Here is a 24909-nt window from a genome sequence, read left to right on the forward strand (position 1 = left end):
TATTTAGGAGGTCATATGACTAAAATCCATAGAGATATGCATAAAAATTACTAGATCTAGTAATTTTAGCGAGATTTTACTAGTGCGGATATCCAAGGATATCCGCACTGCGGATGTGGATATCAACTCATATCCAATATCCGCAATTTGCGGATATAAGGATCGATCTGATATCCATTGGAGCGGATATGCCGCAGTCTAATCGTATCTTACCCGGTTGACAGGCCGTACACCTGAAAATAGTATACCTTAACACCTACCCTCTTATTCTACTGAAATTTTAGAGGATTGATAGCGAATTGGTAGTATAGTAAGTGGTTAAAGAAGAAGGGGGCAAATTAATTAACGCTTTTTAGGTAGGGTGGCCGGATCGCCTATATAGCCGGCTCGCCTATGAAATACGTTATTATGCTCATACATAGGATAAGATTTCCTATAAGGTCACAAAAATTTCCTAATAAGGGCCTTTTCGCAAATATATCTAGTTATCTATGAATGTTACCAGCCAGATCTTCAAGCAAAAGAGTGCATTTAACGAAAATGCTAAGTATAGGGAGTAAAAGGAAGAAGAAGAGAGGAAACCTGTCTAGCAGGACCTTTGTGGGGTCCTGTCTCGTTAACAAACAATGCAAACTTTATTAAGACGGAAACATTCGGCAGAAATCTTTCCAGGCGGTAAACAACGGCAGAAAAGATCCAGATCGTCACACGTCTCTAATACTTTTCCCCCTTTACTAGTATGAGGCTACCCGAGGGGTTAGAGGGGCTGTTAAATAACAGCAAAAAAACGACACCTGTGTGATTCGAACACACGCTCCCGAGGGAAATGCCTAGACTCACATTTTCATGTATAGCAGGGCATCGCGTTAACCACTCCGCCAAAGTGCCTTGTTATGAAATTTTTGGCAAAATTTATATAAATGAGCATGCATGTTGAAAATTCAATTTACTTCAAGTCATAATTAACATGCTTTCGGAGTTCAACGCTAAACCCTAATTGGACATCCCGCACGACCTAGACCTAGACTAGTCTAGGTTCGTCGAAACTACTTTTTTTTAATCGGGTCGTCGAACGCGGCCACCAGGCGGTGTCCGGGTTCCCGGGCGCAATGATACTTTTTTCAACCTAGCCATCTTCATTAATTCACCATTACCCCAGATCTTCATATTATGTCTCAAGAATTAGAAGACCGCATTATCAAGGCTTTAGAAGCATACCATGCTGCTAAGAAGCCCAAAATCGCGTCGATCGCGCGGGAATTTAGCATTCCATACCAAACCTTCAGAGGGCGAGTTCAGGGTCGGAAATCTCGAGCGGCCCAAACCCCAGGCAATAAAGCTCTAGAACCTGAGCAAGAAAAGGCCTTAATTCTATGGATTGATACCTTAGATCAGGCCTTTTCTCCGCCATCAGCAGCGCGAATTCAGGGTGCTGCCTTGCAAATTATCTAGCGTCATGATCCTTCCCGAACCCTAGGAAAAAACTGGGCTTACGATTTCATCGCTCGTTTACCACCGCGCTTTCAAAATATTAAGCAAAAACCTATAGAAAGGGCTAGACTGCGACATCGCCCATGGACGGGCGGGTGGGCAGTGCCCACGGGCCTTATGTAAGCGGGCGATGGGCACTATCCATACGCCCATGGACGGGCCCTACCATTAGGGCCCATTGTCCATAGACACCGTGGGCGCCCATGGGCCTTTTTAGTAAGCAGAATTTCTTGACCTCGTGACCTGCATTATTTGTGCATTTTTTTCTCTGTATTTTTGAGTAATTCGATTACACGTACAATGACTTGATACTACTGTCAATTTTCTGACCGAGGTCAGAAATGAGCTTTAGAAGCCTTTATACAACAACTTGACACATTGTCACTTTTTTGACCGGGGTCAGAAATAAGCCTTAGAAGCCTTTGCATAATGACTTAGGCATTCATTATATTCATACATTCACACTAATACGATACAAATTGATCATCATTGGGTTTGCCACGCTTCCTTGCTTCTCTTAAACCAGGGCGCTTTTAAGTGCTACCCTTATCTCCATAATGAGGGAGATAAGGACTGCTCTTATCTTCGCTGTCGACTAGCTCACTTCTCTGTCGCTTCCGCGTACTTAGCACTATAGAAGGACGAGGAAGCTGACTCTCTATTATAAACTTATACTCGATCAGTCCAACAGGATCATTATCCTCGGAATCCTCACTATCGCTGATTAGTTTAGGTATGTCAGTGGTAAGCTCAGCCTCTCTCTATTCGTCTGCTTCTTATATTAAATCTAAGGACGTATCCTTATCGGGTAGTTCTTCTATTTCAATATCGAACTAGGTTTTATACCGGAACATTATGATATCCTGGACTGTCTTCGTACTCAGCCGCCTACGTCAGTAGTAGCAGATATCCCGTACTGAATTGAAAAGACGTTTAACTCCAGCGCCTATTATAGGAATAGAGAGAATATCGCGAGCAACACTAGAAAGAATTAGGAATTCATTCTTATATTCCTTCTAGAATTATAAAGGATCGACCTTTCTCCTTACTATTATAGGTATTAGTATTCCTACTCGTAATAACAGTGAATATAATATACGCTTTTTAAGGTATCTAGTAAGTTCGTGCTCCGACGTTAATAGATTAGAGTGGATATAAGGTAGAAGGTTAAGGAGGGCGTCTAGGTCACTTATACTAGCTAAGTAACGCTTAGGGGGTTACTCTTCTCGTAGGGACCGTATCTAAGTGTATCTTTAGGCGTAAAGAGCTATAAACTAGCGAAGCGTTTCCTTATACTAATCACTCTAGTTTGTGTCGTTCTCCGATATACCCTACGCCTTACTTGAGAAGAAGTGAAGCTTATACTGGGGTATAAGAATTGTTCCAATCGCGTAGAGACTACTATAGATCTCTTTCGTCTTTATATAATAAGAGGTAAGCTTTGCTATCCTAGTATTAAGGGCTTATAGTATCGCCTTCTTCTAAGGTATGGTTTTCGGAGTAAGTCGTGCAATCGATTCCTCGAAGTACTTAAAGAGGGCGTTATAAATACTAAAAATATAATATACTGTTATCTCTTTAGTCTTTAAAAGCACTATAGTAAAGCGATAGAACGGCTCTATAATATATAGAAGGTAGTCGACCTACCGCTATTCTACCTTACTAAGTTTATATTTCTAAGTCCTAATATTATCACAGTATTTATCGTAGGGCTTACTAAGACGTTTCGTACGACGAAGTATTAAGAAGGTAGAATTCCAGCGGGTACGGATATCTTAGATAGGCGTAAGTTTTACTCTATTAGTCTAGAGACGGAAGAAATTATCGCGACGTTAGGAGCTTATATTAATAAATATAGTAAGCCCTCGAATCTAGATAGTTATTAGATATATTAAGTAATAAATAAAGCGATATACTTACCTTAACAAAGGTTTATATAATAACTTATTTACTCTATAAAGTACGGAGCGATCGAGTTTAGGCTTAGGCTTAGATATCTAAAATATTCCGATCTATAGTATCGTTCTAGGGATCGGCCTTTACCGATCTAAGTAGCTCGCGAAGGCTTAGCTAGATAATATATGTAAGATAAGGGATTCGAACAACCACTAGGCTATTCGGTAGTTTAAGGGAGTTAATAGAGTCTTAAACTACCTATACTAAAGTTATAACGTATTTCACCAGTGAGCTGCGCACACCAACGAGCTGCGCACCCCACCTAAAACGCGTCAACTAATTTACCCCCTTCTTCTTCAACCACCCACTATGCCACCAATTCGTACTCAATCTTCTCAAAATTCAATGGAGAGAGAGGGTAGAATCTTATTAGCTATACAGGCTATTAAGAGGCAAGAAATCAGCGCTCTTCGCGAAGCAGCGCGCCGTTTTGACGTACCCGAATCAACCCTTCGAACGCGCCTTCGTGGGACTACCTTTCGCGCTGAAACACGCGCCAACAACCATAAATTGTCTGAAACTGAGGAGGAATCTCTTGAAAAATGGATTCTCTCTATGGATCTACGTGGAGCAGCCCCCCGGCCCTCTATGGTACGAGAAATGGCGGATCTTCTGCTTCAAAAGCGTGGAACTACCCCGGTTCTTTCGGTCGGCCAAAATTGGGTTACGAAATTCGTAAAACGACGTCCTCTTCTTTCCTCTCGATTCTCGAAACGTTATAACTACGAGCGTACGAAATGCGAAGACCCTAAAATCATTAGGGAGTGGTTTGATTTAGTTCAAAAGACAATCCTTCAATTTGGAATCGACCCTGACGATATCTATAACTTTGATAAGACCGGTTTTGCAATGGGATTGACTGCAACTGCGAAGGTTATTACGAGGAGTGAATACTACGGTCGGAGGCCGGTTTTACAACCTAGAAATCGTGAATGGGTGACTACAATTGAATGTACGAATGCTTCTGGATGGGCCCTTCCTCCGTGTGTGATTTTTAAAGGCAAAGTCTTTATTGAATCATGGTTTGACGGCCTTCCGGGGGATTGGCGCTTCGAAGTCAGTCCTAATGGTTGGACCTCTGATAAAATTGGACTTCGGTGGCTTAAGAAGCTCTTTATTCCTAGTACTTCGCGTACAAAGGGGATATACCGGCTTTTGATACTTGATGGCCACGGAAGTCATTTAACACCTCAATTTGACGAAATTTGCGAGCAAAATAAGGTGATACCAATCTGTATGCCTGCGCATTCGTCTCATCTTTTACAACCTCTAGATATTGGTTGTTTTGCGGTGTTAAAACGTGCGTACGGTCGGATGGTTGAAACTAAGATGCGGAACGGGATCAATCATATTGACAAACTTGACTTCCTCGAAGCATACCCTCTCGCACGAATTGAAGCTTTTAAACCGGAGACTATTAAAAATAGCTTCGGGGCAGCCGGTTTAGTCCCTTTTGAACCGGAGAGAGTGATCTCTAAGCTTAATATTCGGCTTCGAACCCCAACCCCCCCTCCAAGCCGGGGGAGTGAATCAAGCCGGAATTTTACGCCAAAAACTCCATTTACAGAGAAAGATCTACGTCGACAAGCTTCGTCAATCAAAGCTTTACTTCGTACAAGATCTCGAAGCCCGCCCAGCCCATCAGATCGTGCATTAAACCAGCTTATAAAAGGCTTCCAGCTCCAGCTACAAAGTCATATTTTACAAGCGCAAGAAATCAAGGAATTACGCGCCGCCAACGAGAAGCATAAGCAAAAGCGTACTCGATCCCGAAGGCCTATTCCTACTGAAGAAGGCCTTTCAGTTCAAGAAGCCTCTGCATTAAATATGCAGCAACAGGAAGCAACTGAAGCACCTCCCCCTGGCGCCGGCATACCTAGAGAACTAGCTATACAGCCACGTATACGCCCCCCCGGGCCTGTGGAATATGCAGATTGCCAGGGCATAGAAGAGAAACATGTCCAGATAGATTATGATTTTAGTGTATTTAATTTAATGGAGTTTTGGTTGACATATTTACATTTGAAATTAGTAGGCTGGGTGGGGTGCGCAGCTCGTGGGTGTGCGCAGCTCACTGGTGAAATACGTTATTATTTGACGCGTTATCTAATATAATCGCTAATATACGATTAGTAATATTAAGCTTCTTAAAGATCTCTATAAGTACTTTACTTAGATTTATACTAGAATACGCCCTATTAAGTGGTTCGAAACTAGACCTTGCCAACTCCCATGGGACTAGAAAAATTTTGGTCCCATATCCTGGTCCCATCACTCCCATGGGACTAGCCAAAATTTTGGTCCCATTACCATAGTGGTCCCATGGGAGTCCCATGGGAGTGATGGGACTCCCATATGGTCCCATGGCATACATATTTTTGCCAAGCATTTCCTATTTTGGTTGCACAAAAATGCTAACTCAGCAGATAAAATACTGTTTTTTACAGGTGTATCAACATTCTCACTTCAAGTTTGTAGCAATCTAACTTTTTTATATGGCATACTATTAAAAATAGAAGATGAATATCTCAGCCATATATTTAAATATTATATTCAAGCAAAAGTAAGCTCAAATATGTAAAATTAGGTGTAGGAGATCAAGAAGAAGTTGTTGACTTAGTATCATGGTCAGTCAGTAGAGATATATATATTCACATACATGCTATACTCTCCAGTTTCAACTAAGCTCTACACATATTAAAAATTATACCAAAATATAATAAATCCTTTTTTTTTACAGCATTAGATACTATAGATAGGTCTTTATTTCATCCTTTTATTTCAAAACTACTCTTAATATCATATTATTGGTATAGAAATCAATGTCTGGACTGCGACATCGCCTATGGACGGGCGGGTGGGCACTGCCCACGGGCCTTAAGGCCTTTTTAGTAACTAAGTAGAATTCCTTGACCTCGTGACCTACATTATTTGTATATTTTTTCTTTATATTTTTAAGTAATTTAATTATATGTACATAGTAGTAGCATTAGCATATAGTAGGTTTAGAAGTATAATGATTTGACACTACTGCCAATTTTCTGACCGAGGTCAGAAAAATGAGCTTTAGAAGCCTTTATACAATGACTTGATACGACTATCAATTTTCTGACCGAGGTCAGAAAAATGGCAGTAGAAGATACAATGATTTGATACGACTGTCAGTTTTTTGACTGGGGTCAGAAAATTGAGCTTTGGAAGCCTTTATACAAGAAATTCCATCAAAATGCTAGGGGATCGGGTTGACCCTCAAAACTGACTATACCCCTGACTTGATGGGACTCCCATGGGACTCCCACGGGACTCCCGCGGGACTCCTATGGGACACCCGTGGGACCCCCACTATTATAAAGCTTGCTTAACCAATCGGGGAGCTGTAAATAGAAGGTCTTACTATCTTATGATCTATCTTCGCGCTAGTTATTACTCGGCCTACTATAGAGTACTCAAGGTATAGAGGATAGATGCGATCGTTAATCAGAAGATTTTTGAGAGGTAAGTCAAGATTATTCTATCCTTATTATACTCCTAAGTCCCTCCCCTCTTTACCCCAGTCCTCTACGATATAATGATTATTGGAATATCATGTCTCAATACGATCTTTATGCTGAGGCTAGCCCTTCGTCCCAGATTGCCTCCTCGCAAATTGGGATACCTCCACCATCTTCACTCTATAATCTTGATTTGATAGATGAACCCCTTACACCAGACCATTCGATTAGCCAGCAGCCGATTTATAGCGTACCACCATCCTCAGTCGTTCAGTCCGAAATTGAATCAACACCTCTTCCACCTAGTCTTCGTCGAATCGGTCCACGAAATCAAAAGTTCTGGGTTCTCTGGACTATGGAGAATAAGGCAGAGTTTATTGAATGGTGGAGGAATACAACTGGTGCTCATCCATACCCTCCACTCTATAAAGTGAACTTCGAAGCACGATATACATCTTCTGCTTGGGATCAGTTTGACCAGGTAGCACACTATCAAACTGGAAAACCAATGGCACTCTGTCGGAGATGTGGAAAGGTGCTATCGCACCCATCATCAACCTTGAATGGGTCGAAATCCCTAACTGCGCACTTGAGTAGCCGCGCATGCAAAACTGGCGCACAAAAGGACTCAACCCAACAGGATATACAACAATCGTTTGAACTTTCGGTAAGACTAGGGTCTTATAAATAATCTATCTAAGGCTAACTTCTATATCATTCTTAGTCAAACCGTGTATCTACTCGAAAGGCCTTTAATCTACAAAGATTTGAGAGAGCCCAGGTAAAATTTATCGCAAACTCTCGCCTTCCATTTCAAATCCTCCGGCACCAAGAATTCCAAGATCTTATAGCAGAGGCACAGCTTTCACCACAACCTTTGAGCCTTCTTTCACCGAAAACTGCGCGGCGTCGACTCCAATCGATTGTCCAGGCAGAACAGCAAAAGCTACTCTCCCACCTCCCCGCTGGGGCAAAGCTCTCGATTGCTCTTGACTGCTGGACCTCACCATTCCAACAAGCGTTTATGGCGATCACAGGGTATTTTGTGGATATCGATTGGGTATATCATGAGATACTTCTAGGCTTTATGCCGGTTCATGGCCAGCATACCGGCGCTCACTTGGCAGAGGTTCTCCTCGGTGTTCTTTCTGACCATGGGATCGTTGATAGGGTGATTGCAATTACTACTGATAATGCGTCAAACAACAAAACCATGGTTGAAAGTCTTTGTGAATCGATCCGACAGATAGATCTCCCGGATTCCACTGAGATTATACGGGTTCCATGCCTTGCCCATGTGATTCAGCTGAGTCTAAAAGATCTTCTTGGCTTGATGAAGGCCAATCCAAAGAATGATAAAACCGCGACCGTATGGTCAGAAGAAAATGGGAGCATCCTTCAGCAAGCAAAGCTACAGAAGGGAATTATTTATACACTTGCAAAGGTATATATCTAACCTCTATAAAGGTATCTTATATTAATCATGATTATAGGTTCGCGCTTTTGCTGTATTCATCAATGCTAGCCCACAGCGACGGGAGGCCTTTCTGAATCTCCAGAGCGACGGAATAAAGCTGGCTCCAATCCAAGATGTCCGCACTCGGTGGAATTCCACATATCTTATGCTCCAGCGTGCCAAGCGCCTTCAGACAATATTCCAGCGGTATTGTACAGAGCACCAGCGCCCTGAGTTCCACATCAGTAAAGGGGAGTGGCGCCAAATCGATTACCTACTCTGTATCACAAAGCCTTTCTACAAGTGGACGGTCGGTCTATCAAAGATCAAGACAACAACCATTCACAATGTTTTTATGGTATATAACCGGCTATTCACACATTTTGAACAATCCCAGGCCCGACTTCGTCGTAAGAAGGTGCCCTGGAAGAAGGCTATGCTAGCGGCTCTTGAAGCTGGAAGGGAAAAGCTTTCGGTATACTACCAATTAACAGAGGAAGCCCATGGTAGCTTATACGCCATAGGTACCATTCTTGCTCCCCAGTATAAGCTCAAGTTTTTTGAAGGCCCAGAATGGTTAGGTCAGGTTCAGCTCAATGATACTATTTCCTCTTGGCATGATATATACAAGTCTTCGCTTTATAGCCATCTTGAAGACTATTCGAAACATCAGCCAGAAAGGGAAGTACCACCCACAGCGATACCTTCGGCACATTATACAGAGGATGAAATGGCAAGCCTTCTCGCTGAGGATCAGCCACCGCCCCCACTACCATCAAAAGCCACTGGTTGGGAAGAAGAACTTAAGGGATATCTCAATCTTGGTAAGTTTATACTATCCTTTTACTATTTTACGAACCACGTTACTAACTCTCTATAGAATGGAGCGCAACGAATCCATGCCATTTCTGGAGGGAGAATGCGCGTAACTTTCCGACACTCGCAGGACTTGCACGGGACGTCTTTTCGATCCCAGCCACAGGCGCAGGTGTTGAGCGTCTCTTTAGTACTGCTCGCGATATTTGCCATTACCGACGGGGCTCTTTAAATGAATCGACGATTCAAGATCTAATGATGCTCCGTTGTTTATCAAGGTTTGACATTAGAGATGAAGAAACTGAGGATACTGTTCAACCTGAATCCGTTCTTAACCAAGACGAAAGAACAGAGATTGACGAACAAAGGGAGGTAGGACTTCCTGACTATACGCCAGAGCCAATCAGTGATGGTGAAGATGGCGAAGACAGTGTAGACGATGAAGCCGACAACGTTAATCCAGACAATATGGATACCGCCACAGAAGAGGCAGAGCCAGATCATTCTATACGCCACCAATTACCAGTGATTCCGTTCAGTCAACAACGTCCCCAAAGAGAACGCAAGCGACGAAGAGATGATGATTTGTATACTTATACATAATAGAGATAGATTAGTATAGAATTTTTTAACAGCTGTTAAAATATCAAATTCTACTGTCTATCAGAAATTGCGCTCTAGATATAGCACTGCAAATCTACTATTTTTGTCCTAATACCAAGCCCAAAGTATTATTATCTCTATTCTTTGAGTAATTAAAATACCCAAAAAAACAGTGGCATTCTTCATAAGTTATGCAGGTCACATTTTTCTACATGTTTGCACTGTTTACAGTCCCATGGGAGTCCCATCAAAGTCCCATGGGAGCGGACTGGACTGCTTAGTCCCATTCTTGGCACTCCCATGGGACTTGATGGGACTCCCATATGGTCCCATGGGATAGTCCCATGGGACCACTCCCATGGGAGTTGGCAAGGTCTATTCGAAACTAAGTAGGAGCTTACGGTAATTCTAGTCTCGGTCGATAAAGTACCCTATAATTACTATAAATGCCTACTAAAAAGGCGATATCTAGCAGTCGAGGGCAATTAAGAGCTTTGTATCTTATAGTAAGGTAACGAGAATTGAATATTACTCCTTATTGACCAATTTCTTAAGCCGGCGTTAAGTAGTGCGAGGATAGAGTAAAGTAGGTTTAGCTAGAGCCTTTTATACCATTCGAATCAAGGAAGCAAATTGCTTCCTCTTAAGTATCCGGAAAGGGAGGTTCAGACTAGTAAGACATTCAATCTGCTCTCTTTCCCATTTATTATTCGAGAATTTTAAGTTATAAGATAACTTCAGTGCCTAATATATAATATATTAGTTATCTTAAAGGGTATAATAATATAAGACTTACCGGTATATACTATATAGTCTCCTTAATCGACTGTTATATAGCCTTACTTTTACTACCCTTTTAGTATTTGCCTAAGGCTAGATACCGCTTAAGTATATTAGTACCGCTTTGCTTTATACTTAGATAAGGCAATATAACCCTATATATCCGATATATAACTAAAGGTTCGCCTATAATATGATATACTACCTAGTCGAAGTTCTCCTAGATATCTGATATATATTTTATATCCTATTATAGCCTTTGTTATATCTCAGTACTGCTACCGCGTACTGTAGTACGCTACTACTCGATAAACTTTACTTTAGACGCGTTGTTTATCGCGTTATAGAGGATAAACTGCTTTCTCCGATCGGGGCCGACGCGTTTGAGAGAGCAATCAAGAATAGCCGGTTAAGTGAACTTAGACTCTATTAGTAAGATAGAAGTCTATTAGCTGTTAAAGAGACTAGGATCAATATTTGGATTAAGGTTAGGATCAAATATATCGGCGACGTAGGAGAGGTCTAGTTAGGAGCTCGGAGGAAGTGAAGAAGGCCCTACGGTATAGGCATTAGGTTAGGATATGGTTAATATGATATAAGGGATAATATAACGACTATAGGAGAGTGAGTGATCTGAACTTACAATAGGTAACTTGCGACCGTGTGAAACGAGAATTACTAGTAAAAGGGGTGCTTTGTATAGATCTGATAGATCGTAAATTGAGTGTAGACCCACTATATATTATAAGCTGATTGGCTATAAGTGTCTTTGTCTATAGGCATACCCGTGGGCACGCCCGTGGGCACGCCCGTGGGCACGCCTATAGGCACGCCTATAGGAACATACCTAAACGCCTATCTTGAGTTACAATCGAAGGATTTAAAACTCCCAGAATAATAACATAAGTCTTTAAGTGATATAATTGACAGAATTTAGTGATATAAGCTTATAAAATAAGAATTATACTAATTATCTTTCGATCTACCTATAAGAAATATACTAGAGTAAGAGATAAAGTAGAATCCATAAGTAGTATTTTACTTATAGAAAATGCTAGGTATATACTACTGACTTGAATATATATCTTCAAGCTGTTACAGTATGATTTGATAAGTTAATAAAAATACCACACAACATAATATATTTCGATTAAAATTTTATTCTAATTCGTATCATATATATACTAGTTTCTTATATATATAGATATTTCAGTAAAATTTATAGATGTTGTAGATTAAAACTGCCATTTTACATAGAGTTGGCAAAACAGGTGTAAATAACAGTTATTTATTATGCAAAGTCAGCGAGTTATACGTCCATTTTGGGTGACTTTATACAATGGTGGGCATCGTGGGCATACCCGCCGTGGGCATACCCGTGGGCCTTGGGCGTTATGGACGGGCACTCGAAAATCCAAATAGCCCAAGGCCCACCGTGGACGGGCCTTGGGCACCTCCTAGGTGCCCATGGACGGGCGATGTCGCAGTCTAGAAAGGGCAAGATATGAAGCTATTATACCAGGCTTTCTTATCACATAGTACGATCGCCTACAAATTACGATTAAAACCTATGGAATCACCGAGAAAAACCTATACAATTTCGATAAAACTGGGTTTAGAATTGGCGAAGGAAAGACTGAAAAGGTTGTCTCAGCCCGGGGCAATTCATCGAATTCTACCGGTGGGTAAACCGAATCGCTTACCGGTATTGAATGTGTCTCTGCGGATGGTTAGGTTATGCCGCTATAGTTCTTAGTGAAGGGCCAATATTATATGGAAAGCTGGTTTATCGAAACCAATCTACTAGATAATTATACGATCGTTCTAACCCCAAATAGTTGGACTGACGAGATCGTTAGCTTCGTATAGCTTCAGATCTTCGATAAATTTACGTCGTTCCGTGTTAAAAAAGGGGAATATCGTCTTCTTTTAATAGATAATCATAGTTCACATTTGACCTATAACTTCATTGAATTTTGCTGGCAAAAACGAATCATTCCTTATTGTTTTATTCCACATACGACACACGGTTGCTAACCTCTTAATGATACGCCCTTTCAAGTCTTAAAGCATTATTATAAACAGTCGAATAATAATGCTGTCTTCTGGGGTGGTGATCCGAAGTATAAGGCTGAATTCTTCGCCGGGATCCACGATATACGGATAAAATTATTAACGAAGCGCACTATTCGATATGGCTTCCGAGAAACTGGTATTTAGCCAATTAATTCGGACAAAGGCCTTGAGAAATTAGGCTTAGTTGACGATGGTCTTCCTAATATGCCTAGTTTTATCATTCATGATATTGCTTCCGGAACTACACCACCACCACCTTCAAGTTCACTACCAAATTCACCGCCGGCGACCGTGCAAAAGCTAAGAAAAGCGAGCACTAAGGTCATAAAACATATCCAAAATGATACTACAATTTCTCCGAAGGTGCGAGATAGTCTTTCTCGGATTTTGGCGGGTGGGCTCGCTCTTGCCGAGGTTGGTGCTCAATTCGCGGAGGACAATGTGCGGATTCTACGGCGGAAAAGGCTGTCGAATACTGCTAGAACAAAGCGCAGGCTTCCGGAACTAGGCCCTCGCCTAGTTAAGGACTGTAAAAAGCATATTTCCGACCGTGCCGACCGAGAAAGACTACAAATGTTCAACCGGTCGAAGAAAGCATGGCGGGACGCCGCTATTTTAAAAGCAATTGAGGACGGCGACATTGAGGATACAGGTGAAATTCAGGAGGATCCCGATACAGAAATGGCCCCAGAATGGATAGATAATCTTTATTATGTTGATACTACTGGGGACGTTATTTAAATTCAATGAATTAGATGGACAGGTTGGAAAAGTTATCATTGCGCCCGGGTTATCATTGCGCCCGGGAACCCGGACACCGCCTGGTGGCCGCGTTCGACGACCCGATTATATAAATAGGGGTGGCCCGGGCGGAGGTTTGGGCGAGGGTGGTATCCGCCCTCCACCCTCCAAATGTTTTTAATGGGGTCTAGGAAACATTATAAGTGCCAGCTTAGTCCAATGCTAAGACCTACTTGCCAAAGGTACCGGAATTACGGGGTATATAATATTCTTGGGATCATAAAGACCCAGGTACGTACTAGTTACTTTGTGATAATGCCTTGCTCTAACCTTAACTATTTTTCGATATGATGGATAAGAAGAAAAGTTTATATAAGCAACAAGGCACTTTGGCGGAGTGGTTAACGCGATGCCCTGCTATGCATGAAAATGTTAGTCTAGGCATTTCCCTCGGGAGCGTGTGTTCGAATCACACAGGTGTCGTTTTTTTGCTGTTATTTAACAGCCCCTCTAACCCCTCGGGTAGCCTCGTACTAGCAGGAGGGTGGGGCCGGTAGTGAAAAGGTCCTTATTTGGAAGTTTTCGTGACCTTTACGGGAGATCTTACCCTATGCTTGCTACTTATTACTCCTACTTAACATCTTGAGGCTGCATGTCGCGAACCAAATAATATCTTAATATCATGCGGGATGTGGCCACAGACTTTAATGATTTGGTCTTTAACTTGGAGTGGTGCCTCTCCGTTGGTATTGACCACCATAGCACTAGAAAAAAAGTTCCCATCATCCAATCTTTGTCTGTTTGATACGTACGAGGATCTCGTGTTCATAGATACCTTCATGGATACCCCGTAAGCGACATTCGCTTCATATAGCAACCTCCCATATGGCTGTCTGGTTGCAAGCTGTAGTAGAATGGGTGAATACCTGCATAGATACTACTCGAAATCCAGAATCTAGGTCCTTTCACGCCGCTCATACACTTCTTCCAGTTGTTACAAGGTGTGATATTTATCTCTCGTTCTTGCTCTCGGCATGCTTACGGATTTCTCAGCTTGACAGGATTCACCACATGGCTGGTAAGGGATCAAGAATAGCGACAGTACTAGTAAGAGGATACTGGGATCTCTTGTGGCTCTGGGCACGTGTGGTAAAGACACCTTTTCTCGCGGTTCGTGTTTTCTAGGTTCTAGGTTTTAATGCATATACTATATCTGTAAATATATAGGAGCGCAGTTATATATATCTGTACCGCATACATTAGGAATCGATCACACGGATCGAGGTTAGTAGGTACAATATGGGTGTCTTTTATAACCTAATCTACACGCAATAAAATCTCTATCAATTAATTAACAGAATTATAGGAGGGATTTGAAAGAAAGAAAATTAGGTGATAGGTCACATATCTACGTGGCCATTGACATAATATATAGGAAAGCGGGGTTGATAATAGTAAAAGTCTCTTATCATTTGCCTTATTTCATTCAAATTTAACGCCAATTTTGTGTGTGACAACGAACTTGATCGGATATAGAGCTGGCACGTGTTGAGTGGAACTTCCGCTTTCCCTTAATAGGTTTGGCGAAAGGCGACCGGGAAACCAGCAAATGCAAGCCGTTTAGCGAATATATGCTTTGTCGAGGCTGTTTCGTTGATTCTGCGATTTGCGAAGCCAAGTAAAAAACGACTAGCACTGGCAAGGTCATTAAATCCTACCAACCAGGGCTGAAAGCTAATATAACTAATCCATTCATTTGTCCTCGGCACATCGAACCCTCCCTGTAGTTGCAGGCAAACGAAAATGGGGCCACCGAAAGGCGAGAAAAGAGCGAGAAGAGAGTGGTGGGGGCAAACATCTTGACAGACCATCTTTGCAACGTTATCATGTTGTTCGTGAGCGACCTCGTGTAACGGAGGTAAGTATAAATAGTCGACAACTTCTGCTCGAATTTTACCTCCGCACAAATTGCGAGCTGATCTCTCGAACGTTTTTAAATTCTTCTCTCTAATTAAATCGAGGTCATTTGAATAACCATGAGCCAAATCCTCTTCAAGGCTCCAACAGTGCTCAGCCGCCACTATCAGATTCGATCTCTATCGACCCAGCTCAGAAAGCTCACAAGCCACCCAACGTCCATCCGTCCATCATGGGATGAGATCAAGTGTGCACGCCTTTCTCCTCAGAATCTAGAGGTTGCAATGCGCAGCCTCCATCGGGGCGGTCTCGTGGTTATCGAAAATGCTATTCCTCACGATTGCCTCGACCGACTCAACAAAAAGATGATTGAAGATGCCTACTCTCTTCAGTCCAGGAAAGAACACAGTCCATTCAACTACAACCCCGGAAATATCCAACAAGACGCTCCTCCGGTAAGGGAGTACTTCGAACCCAGTATTTTCATGAGTAAGTCCCCAAAGCCCAAACTACCCCTTCAGTCCATAGCCCCTAACTCTCACTCAGACCCCATCGCCACGCAAATAACCTCGTCGGCACTGGGACCTCGTCCAAAATGGACATTTTGCTCGGGAAATACTGCAATGCCTCCAACTGCAGAGAACCCTCCGATGTCTCAGCCTGTCCATTCAGACGCAGACTTTGCTCACCCAACTCATCCTTTCGCATACGTCATCAATGTTCCCCTCATCACCATGACCCCGGAGAATGGCTCCACCGAGGTATGGCTGGGGACACACACTGATGCGGGTCTACATGTTCAAGAAGGATTACATGGCGAGCGTGCTAGTGGTCGCATCAAGCTTGATGAACTAGAGAAGCGCCGTCTAGACCGTCCGCCGTGTCAACCTGTGGTACCAAAAGGTTCTTTGGTCGTCAGAGACCTTCGCCTTTGGCATGCTGGAGTTGGGAACCAGACCGAGGACCCTCGAGTCATGTTGGCAATGAGTAAGTTTGAGTTCTTTCTTCCTTATGTTCTCTCCGAAAATATTTCTAACATGGACAGTTCACTTTGCCTCGTGGTATAGGAACCCTATGAAACTTGAATTTGCGGATAATATGAAGCCTATGATTGAGGGCCAGACCGAGTTGGAGATTCCTGTGAACTGGGTGAGTAGGTCGGAAGCACTTTCGCGCTATCTGAACCGTGGCTTTGGCAATGAGTACGACTTCAACCAGTACCCTTGAGCCGAAGGAGATTGCTGGTGTTGATAACTGATGGGGAAAAATTGGGAGAATGGATTTCTGGTGGACGACTACGAAAGAGACAGAAGGAGAGAGAACCTATCAAGCAAGGGAGCAGGTCCTGACAAATGGGATGTGCAGGCCTTTAGGCAGCCACACACCCCAGTAGTCGTGTGCCGGAGAAACGATTCAGAAGATTCAGCGAGAGTTTTTTTCTATTGTTATCTAACATAAAATAGCATCATTGGTCAATGGGTCGTGTTTGAAGGCGGAGAAAGAGCCTCTGCTATAATGGAAACTGGCCATCCAGTCACCTTCCCCCACTTTTCTAACTCTTGTGCCATTTCCACCCGCTTCTGGGTATCATGAAGCCAAGGGGAGCCTGGAAAGAAAGTGGTCAGAAGAAATATCCCGAGAAAACGTTTGAAAAGACCTACAAAATGCGATTGGACCAAAAGCATTGACCCAGACTGGTGCTGAGTCGCTTGAAAGAGCCAGGGCACAAATTTCAGTTGCATGATATTCCAATTTTCGCTGCAGACATTCCATATCATTGATACGTTGTAGAGCTTTCAGGGGTTGAGCGACAGGCTGGGCCAGCCATAGAATTCCCATGGCGGTATGGTAGTAATGGAGAGTGGAAACTTGGGAAGTTAGAAGCTGAAGGGAACATAGGCTGAGTATTCTCACCATGCCAGCTTCGAATTGCCCAAATAGATGGGAAATTCCTCTGTTTCCCGAGCTCAGGGGTTTGTATAGTGTCAAAAGATGACGGCAGTGATGATTTCCACTTATCAAGATCGGATTTCATAGCTTCCCATTCGAAGGGGGTCAATGCTTGTGAGTCGACCGAAAGACACCGGTTGATGATCTTGCCGAGCAAGAATGTGATATGATTAGCAAAGTCCGCATCCTCTGTAGGTTCTGATGGGGCATTTTGGTCAGAAAGAGTAATCATTAGACCACGTTGCTCTATGAGAGCCACTGTGATATCTTCTCGTAGGTAGTTCCAATAGCCAGCGCTGAGTAGGTCTGTCGTGAGATGGATATGCCGACTTGCCAGTAGTGAATAACATCCCTGCAAGTGACTCTGAGAGCTAACGTTCTCTGAAGACGTTTTTAAGCCGTTAGCGACTGTCTTTCCAGAGCAAGCTTTAGGAGCCAGGAATTTCGACAAGCTACTGACGTGTGATAATTTCGTAAGATCGCAAAAGACAGATGGCGGCAAGTGTTTCACCAAGTGGAATTCCATTAATATCTTTAGTCAGGGAGATTAATCTCCGCACACTGTCATAGTGGTAGAATTCAGCAATCTCGAGATACCTGTCTTCCGCTAGGGTGCGATGTTGGTTGGCAGCAGCAAATGCGAGAATGGCGCTGAGCAATAGCGGATTATATCGAGCCCTGATGGGAACGACATCCTTGAAATGGCGCTTGCTGTCATTCAGATCATACCATGCGGCCAAGGTTCCTATATAGTGGCGGAACAATTTGGCAACTTGCTGGTCCTGTAAGGCATATTCAGGATGTTCTGTAGAGGGATATTCGGTTTCATGGTGAGCAGATGAGCTCAAAGGGCTTGGCTGATAGACTGGAACCCCCGGGGCTCCTATCGTGTCTTTTTCTTGAATCCAATGACAGTTACGCACAATGCGTTGACATGGTGAACATTTTGGTCGTTTCCCATCGCCTTTCGTTATATCATAACGACTCCGCGGTTAGTGAGTGATAGCTTTCTAAGGTTCGATACATGCAGGACTAACATTTGACCCGCCGTGACCTGCAAGTTTGGCTGAGTAGTCGTGAATTAGTAATCGGTTTCGAGGCTGCTGGGTGATTCGTAGCGGTAGAAGTGATATGTGGCTTGAAAAATGAAAGATAATTATGGAACAAGTCAATTGACTCACCAGCCTAGAGAAATAAACCCACATTAATTCCCGAGATCCAAAGCCGTTCCACCGGGTATAGACGTACGATTGCGTTCAAGTGGCCTCGGCATTTACGTTTAACAAGGCCTGGGCACACCTGATTCAACTTGAAAGATATGTGTGGGGAATAATACACTCAGTTTTTTGTTCCTGGGGATGTTTTGCGAGCTTCGCTTTTGCCATTTTAACCCCACTTTATTACCCCGTGATCGCATGTCGATGTTGTATGGTCTTGGCTATGACATCACCTCGCGCTTTAACCGACATGTACTCCATAGTACTTTCGATAGATGGGGTTCTACTGGGGTGGGAATCAAGTTGACTACTCTGAGCTAGTTAAAGAACAAATAGGGAGAGGCGAATAACGAAAGGCGAGATATCGCAAGGTCGAAATCAACGCCTTCATTCCTTTTAAAATGTCACTATGAAGGACGCTATGCCTGTTTTGTTTAGTCTGCCACAGATTGCTGGTCTTGACTGTGATTTGATTGGACGCAAAATCCTCGGCTAGATGAGGTTGGTAGCGGATATGACCAACATCGTAGAAGACTCAATCGGAACAGGGGACGTGAAACGAATTTCGATCCCTGTTGTATCGAATGAACTTCAGGAATATTACTGAAACAGTATGTCCACTAACACAAGGTTGAAAAGACCGAGGTCATACTAAAGGCTCCAGGAGATCCTCTTGGCCACAATCCAGCTTGTTTCTAAGGGAATTAATTCTAGCTCCTAGAGGCTTCATAGTTCGCAGGGTATGGAGCAGATATGGATGCAAAACATGGACTGCACAGCCAAACACTCGCGTAAGTGCTGTAGCAATCTATATCTTCTATTTTAGCAAAATACACATTTTACTTTATCTATCACACTGTTTATAACTGGCAGCTACAGCCATTATGATACAAGCAAATAACAAGGAAAAGTCAACCCCTCAGCTTGCCTAGATATACACCTGCAATGGTACGGTATATTCCACCGTCCACAAAGCGCGTGGATCTTTGTTTCCTTAGATGTGCTTTTGCTGCTCGGCTCGCAGCTCAAGATTTGCATAGGTCCGGCGGAGAACGAGACAGCATATTCTTCAGGTTTCACAATTGATATTGAAGTCAGCGGACCAATTTTTCCACTTTCGTATCAACAGCCAAAGATCAAATACCGCTTTATGGCGACGTCGAATTTCACTGGCGCTCACAGGACGACCCCAGGCCTGTGAAACTGCGCTGCGTATCAATTGCCGAAATTTCCTTTGATAATCTGTATTTCGCGTGACAAGACAAGATTCGGTAGCTTGTATCATAACCTCGGCGGCATTGAGAATATCTTCGCCACACTTATCTTGCAGACGCTCCACAATCAACAGTACCGGAAAGCTCCCTTGAAGCAACTGAATACCGAAGAAGTAGGGCATGAAGCTGATATCTGGGTCAAGCTGCAAGATTTGCCGCAACCAAAAAGCCGCATCTAATGAGTGTGAGATGGTTGATGTGAATGCCGAAGAAGTCCAAAGCTCCTTGTCTTCCAATAAGAATTGCCAGTCCCACTTTCCCACTAGCGATATATGGAGAGCTTGAACTAGGTATGACGAGTAAGCAACCACCGTTTGTGTTTGCCAAGTGCAATCCTGGACTAACTGCCCGTCGATAAGTTGGTCTGACACTGCGGTGTCAACGGTTGAAGACGCTGAAGGTACCAAAAAAGCGGACAAACTAGTCTGATAGATCTCGAGGTGGCGTAGTACTTCGGCCTCTTTAATTTCGTAAGCCTTATTGTCTTGTAGCCGCAGATTGTTGAGCTCTATCACCTCTCCGGTGATGGTCATAAGTGGAAGGAAAAATCCAAAAATAGAAGAGTCGCGACAGCGAAAATCAGGGAAGACCTGAGGTTCGCTCTGGCGAGGGCTCTGCGGATGGAATTCCTTGTTGTGAACAATACTTCCTTGCCATGAGGTTTCATCCAGTGGAAGTAGCAGATTCTCACACTCTGCATCAAGGAAATGTGGCGGACGATTGTGACACAATGCAAGATGACGATCAATCATGTAAAGCAGCCACCATGCTCGTCTTCGCTCTTCGCGGTACTCCTCCGTTAAGACGGGGAAGCCTTGATAATGGATTTGCTCACATACGCAATTCAGACTTGACTGTGAACCACCAAAATGGAAAAAGCTCTGTTTATTTGGCCAATCTGATAGCTCGTCTTCAGAGAATTGAAGCGAGGCATTTCTTTGCTTATCAAAATTCGGCGTGAATTTCGCCTCCTGATTTAGTTTGAGCTGTCGAGCTAAACCAAAGGCCGCCTTCCACCTACAAAGAAATCAGGAAACAGGCCGTGAGCGGCAGGCAGAGTTAACTTACCACCTCATGCTTTCCTCGCTGTGTTCGGTCGAGACAATCGAGGCAATATGAATGCAAGTGATCACCTTATCCAGATGAGTAATACGTTCCACCAGTGAGGGCTCCTGATTCTTGGGCGAGAGATTGTCTGAAAATTGAAACAATGTTCTCGTCAGATCGCCGAGGAACTGGCAAATATTGCGTTGTTTTGAGGGTGAGACAGATAAAGAAGCCCGATGATCAATAGCAGCCATCCAAAGCATACTCGTCAAAAGTGCAGGGCTGCTGACCCGGAATTTATCGGTCAGAAAGGAGGTTTTGCGCAAGATGTTTGGAAATGGGTTGGTGAAATATAGCTCAAGTAAATGGCAGACAAGTTGTGGAGGGAGGCCTGATTTCAAAAAGGCATCACCGTGTTTAACACGGGGTATTTTATCAAGGGCTGTGAAGTTGGCTCAATTTTTGGGACAAGGTGGCTTGTTGTTGGTTGGAATAGTGTCGGTGGATGAGGCCCCTGGCTAGGAGTGTGAGGAGCTATGTCGACTGGATCACATATGCCCGGCAGTGGTGGCAGAGGCCCATAATCTTCCCCGCTCAAACGAGGCAAATCCTTCAATAAATCAGCCGTTGGTAGCCATTCCTCCGTGACATCCACCCCTAATCCTGCGTGTACCTGTGAAAAATCCGTCACGGAGCTATAGTCTTCCATGCTCTCTTCCATGCACAAAGCCAAGAGAGCATCGATTTCGTCGGTTCCGGGCGACGACAGTTGGGTGACTGATGACAGGATAGTGGAATCCATGGGTGATACAGTCAGGTCTGACACAGGACTACAGCTTTCATCGGTCTGTCTTTCGTTTATATGACTTTGCGGTGCGTGTATTCTGTATGCCTTGTTCGCATTTGCTAGCTTGGATCGTGCCACCCGACCTCTTTTCTGTAGCTTGCGTGTAATGTCACAGTCTATGCCCTTGCGCAGGCAGCGTGAGCACGGGAATGGGGATGCCAGATCGCATCGCACACGGCGGATGTGGCACGCGTCACAGGCGACTTGATTTCGTCGCCATCTTGGGCTGCTTTTCAGGGGTCTAAAAGGTGCAGGGACTGGGAATGATTGAACATTTGCCAACTGGGGGTTGCTTTCAGGATACATCGGCATGCTGTATGATGCAGTTGATTCTGGGTGATGGTTGTTGAAAACACTTTTGCCCATTGGTTTTGCGGGGTATTAAATCACTCATAGTGGAACTGGACAGTCTACCTGTCAGTAAACTATTCTCCATTTCTCCGTCATTCTTCTTCTGTTGTGATCGTCTTGCTTGGGAAGAAAAATGGCTGTATGGACTTGCGGGTCTTAGTTACCCGTTTCTCTCCCTTTTGGGTAAACTTTCCCGCGCAGTATCTCTCGGCCCGGAATGATATGTCCGGCTCAGCCGAAATGATGATTGGCTATCCGAATTTACCTAGTTTAGCGCTAGTCCCTTTTGCTTTTGCTAGTGCCCTATCTTCATACATAGCCGTGGGGGTAGTCTTCGCTCGCTAATTGTCTCTCTGAAGGGATGGGTAAAGTTGACATCTGAGAACTCCTCGTCCCGGTGAATGCAACAAAAGGGTGCATTTAGCCACATGAATGTGACTTCAACCGAATCCAATTAGTGTAGGCAAGGCGCAATATCACGAGTTGGACGTCTCCGCCAAGCTATTACCTAGGGAAACGATTTTTTGCCACATTTGAACACCGCATTTCGTCTCCACCGTGTCCTCATCCGGGGTTAGGACAATATGGGGACGGGAGCATAAGATTCCTGGGGTATTAACCGCGGCTACGTGGAAGACTGAGGTATTTAAAGCTCATTACCACCACGCTTCCAACAACTACTTTCACAAGAACTACTCTCACACTGTCCTATTTGGTCCATTTCAGTCTTTTGTTATTACTCATTCCGTTACATCTCTTCATCGATAATGATTGCCTCCACAAAGAAGCCCTACTTCGGGCTTACCGGAGGATGGCTTACCTTTTGGCTCACTGTGGGTTGGCTACATTTCTATACCTGGTCCTAGTCGGAGGAATGCTAATACAAGTAACATCTCAGGTAGCCTGTGCCACTGATATGATGTTATTTGGATACGATCAAGGAGTGTTTAGTATGTTACCTTCCCCTTTTCACCTTTATACTAAGCGCTTTGGATACTAATGGTCTATTTCTCCAGGTGGTGTTGTGGTTACCCGTGACTTCTTAGAAGTCCATGATCTTGTCGGCCCTACCAAAACCACAGTCCTCTCCACGGTTGCTGCCATTTATGACATCGGTTGTTTCTTCGGAGCCATACTTGCCTTTACAATAGGCGAGCGACTGGGCCGCAAAAAATCCATTCTTTTGGGTACTGTCATTATCGCCGCCGGCACCATCCTTCAGACATCATCTTATAGCCTACCGCAAATTTTCATTGGCCGAATTGTGCTAGGGTAAGTGGCTCACAGATACTCTGCCACGATGCATGATCCTAATATATCCAGTCTCGGGAACGGAATCAACACCGCAACGGCCCCTATTTGGCAAACAGAAACGGCACAAGCGAAATGGAGAGGAAAACTTGTCATCCTGGATCTTGGGTTGAATGTCGGCGGGTACTGTATTGTTAATTGGATAAACTATGGTCTCTCCTTCCGCGGGGGTGCCATTGCATGGCGCATGCCGATCGCTCTACAGCTCACTTTCGTCATTATCTTGCTTGTAACTATCCCCTGGCTTCCGGAATCCCCAAGGTATGATACCAAAGCCCTTTGACGCAGACGTTGAATATGGTTTTGACAAGGACCTAGATGGCTCATGACACAAGCCCGCGAAGATGAGGCGATCGAAGTACTTGCGTGTGTCGAGGCTACATCCATTGACGATCCAGTTATTATAACCCAACGTGATGAGATTAAATTCAGCATCACATACGAAAGAGAAAATGCTGTCCGATGGCGCGATCTTGTGCTCCAAAGAAAAACCGATAATACCAAAATTCTTCGTCGGTTGCTTCTCGGTGCCGGCACACAGGCCATGCAGCAGCTCCAAGGTACTTTTATGATCCAAACACGCCTATCTGGTTTTACACTTTTCACATACTGATATAAATGGCACATCAAAGGTATCAACATCATGAGTTACTATCTCCCGTTAGTCCTCATGAACTCGGTCGGACTTTCAGATAGGATGGCCCGTCTGTTGACGGCTTGCAACGCGACCTCATATTTTATTTTCTCGTGTGCCGCAGCCACAATAGTAGAGCGAGTCGGCCGTCGAGGCTTGATGATGTTATCTGGGTTTGGCCAGTTCCTTTCCTTCCTGATTATCACAATTCTCCTTTACTTGGCCGAGAAGAATACAGTATACGCTACTGCCTCCGTTGCATTCTTCTTTGTCTATCATATTGCCTTTGGAATGGGTATGCTAGGTGTTCCATGGCTGTATCCCACTGAAATCAACTCACTCCCCATGAGAACGAAGGGAGTAGCAGTTTCGACAGCAACCAACTGGTGCGTTTTTCAAAACACATTCTCATCGAAATAAACCGCGATTCTCATGGTGTGTATTTTCTAGGATCACTAATTTTGCTATTGTCGAGATTACACCTATCGGTATTCAAAGCATTGGATGGAAATTTTGGATTGTGTGGACCGTCCTCAATGCGATCTTCCTGCCAATTATTTACTTCCTGTATCCAGAGACAGGTGAGTCCAAACCCAAGAAATTATGCTTTTATCATGTATATGCTAATCCTTCCCAGCAAACCGGAGACTGGAAGACATTGATGCGTACTATCGCTCCAACCCACCACTCATCGTGGCCGGTGATGCAGATGCCATTTCGACAAAAAGACCGCTTCAGTTCATCTATCACGAAGATGAAGAAGTTCAAAAGAATGCGAAGGAGGCTGCCACTGGTGCTGTCGAGTACGAAGAACACGTAAATTAGGCGATGTAACTAGCTTATAGGGGTGATAGTAAGTGCACAAATATTATCATAGAGAATTACATACGGCTTTCCCAATTGAGACAATCGGCTTCTATGTGCAATTCATATAAAACATGTGTGGATTTC

General features: G+C 43.8%; 6 protein-coding genes across 6 annotated transcripts; 4 read left to right on the plus strand and 2 right to left on the minus strand.

Annotated features, from left to right (window-relative positions):
- Positions 1 to 1170: 1170 nt before the first annotated feature.
- Positions 1171 to 1452, plus strand: N7487_009293 (uncharacterized protein; the record flags this gene model as incomplete). The annotated part of the gene is made up of 1 exon (XM_056877023.1): positions 1171 to 1452. The coding sequence occupies one exon, from the start codon at positions 1171 to 1173 to the stop codon at positions 1450 to 1452; it is 282 nt and encodes a 93-aa protein (XP_056725603.1).
- An 11421-nt stretch (positions 1453 to 12873) lies between these two features.
- On the plus strand, positions 12874 to 13410 carry N7487_009294 (uncharacterized protein; the record flags this gene model as incomplete). The annotated part of the gene is made up of 1 exon (XM_056877024.1): positions 12874 to 13410. The coding sequence occupies one exon, from the start codon at positions 12874 to 12876 to the stop codon at positions 13408 to 13410; it is 537 nt and encodes a 178-aa protein (XP_056725604.1).
- A 2036-nt stretch (positions 13411 to 15446) lies between these two features.
- On the plus strand, positions 15447 to 16554 carry N7487_009295 (uncharacterized protein; the record flags this gene model as incomplete). The annotated part of the gene is made up of 3 exons (XM_056877025.1): positions 15447 to 15816; positions 15874 to 16314; positions 16373 to 16554. The coding sequence occupies 3 exons, from the start codon at positions 15447 to 15449 to the stop codon at positions 16552 to 16554; spliced, it is 993 nt and encodes a 330-aa protein (XP_056725605.1).
- Positions 16555 to 16799: 245 nt separating this feature from the next.
- On the minus strand, positions 16800 to 18239 carry N7487_009296 (uncharacterized protein; the record flags this gene model as incomplete). Its single annotated transcript, XM_056877026.1, has 4 exons — positions 16800 to 16933; positions 16989 to 17195; positions 17242 to 17658; positions 17738 to 18239. Coding segments are annotated over 4 exons (1260 nt in total), but the record flags the coding sequence as incomplete, so codon positions are not given.
- A 1324-nt stretch (positions 18240 to 19563) lies between these two features.
- On the minus strand, positions 19564 to 21078 carry N7487_009297 (fungal specific transcription factor domain-containing protein; the record flags this gene model as incomplete). The annotated part of the gene is made up of 2 exons (XM_056877027.1): positions 19564 to 20785; positions 20837 to 21078. The coding sequence occupies 2 exons, from the start codon at positions 21076 to 21078 to the stop codon at positions 19564 to 19566; spliced, it is 1464 nt and encodes a 487-aa protein (XP_056725607.1).
- A 1702-nt stretch (positions 21079 to 22780) lies between these two features.
- N7487_009298 (sugar porter family MFS transporter) lies at positions 22781 to 24783 on the plus strand (the record flags this gene model as incomplete). The annotated part of the gene is made up of 8 exons (XM_056877028.1): positions 22781 to 22846; positions 22912 to 22963; positions 23030 to 23285; positions 23337 to 23585; positions 23643 to 23884; positions 23957 to 24344; positions 24409 to 24539; positions 24596 to 24783. The coding sequence occupies 8 exons, from the start codon at positions 22781 to 22783 to the stop codon at positions 24781 to 24783; spliced, it is 1572 nt and encodes a 523-aa protein (XP_056725608.1).
- Positions 24784 to 24909: the final 126 nt, after the last annotated feature.

The sequence above is a fragment of the Penicillium crustosum genome, assembly GCF_028827405.1.
Source record: "Penicillium crustosum strain IBT 35664 chromosome Unknown utg000004l_segment0_segment0, whole genome shotgun sequence".
Lineage (NCBI taxonomy): Eukaryota > Fungi > Ascomycota > Eurotiomycetes > Eurotiales > Aspergillaceae > Penicillium > Penicillium crustosum.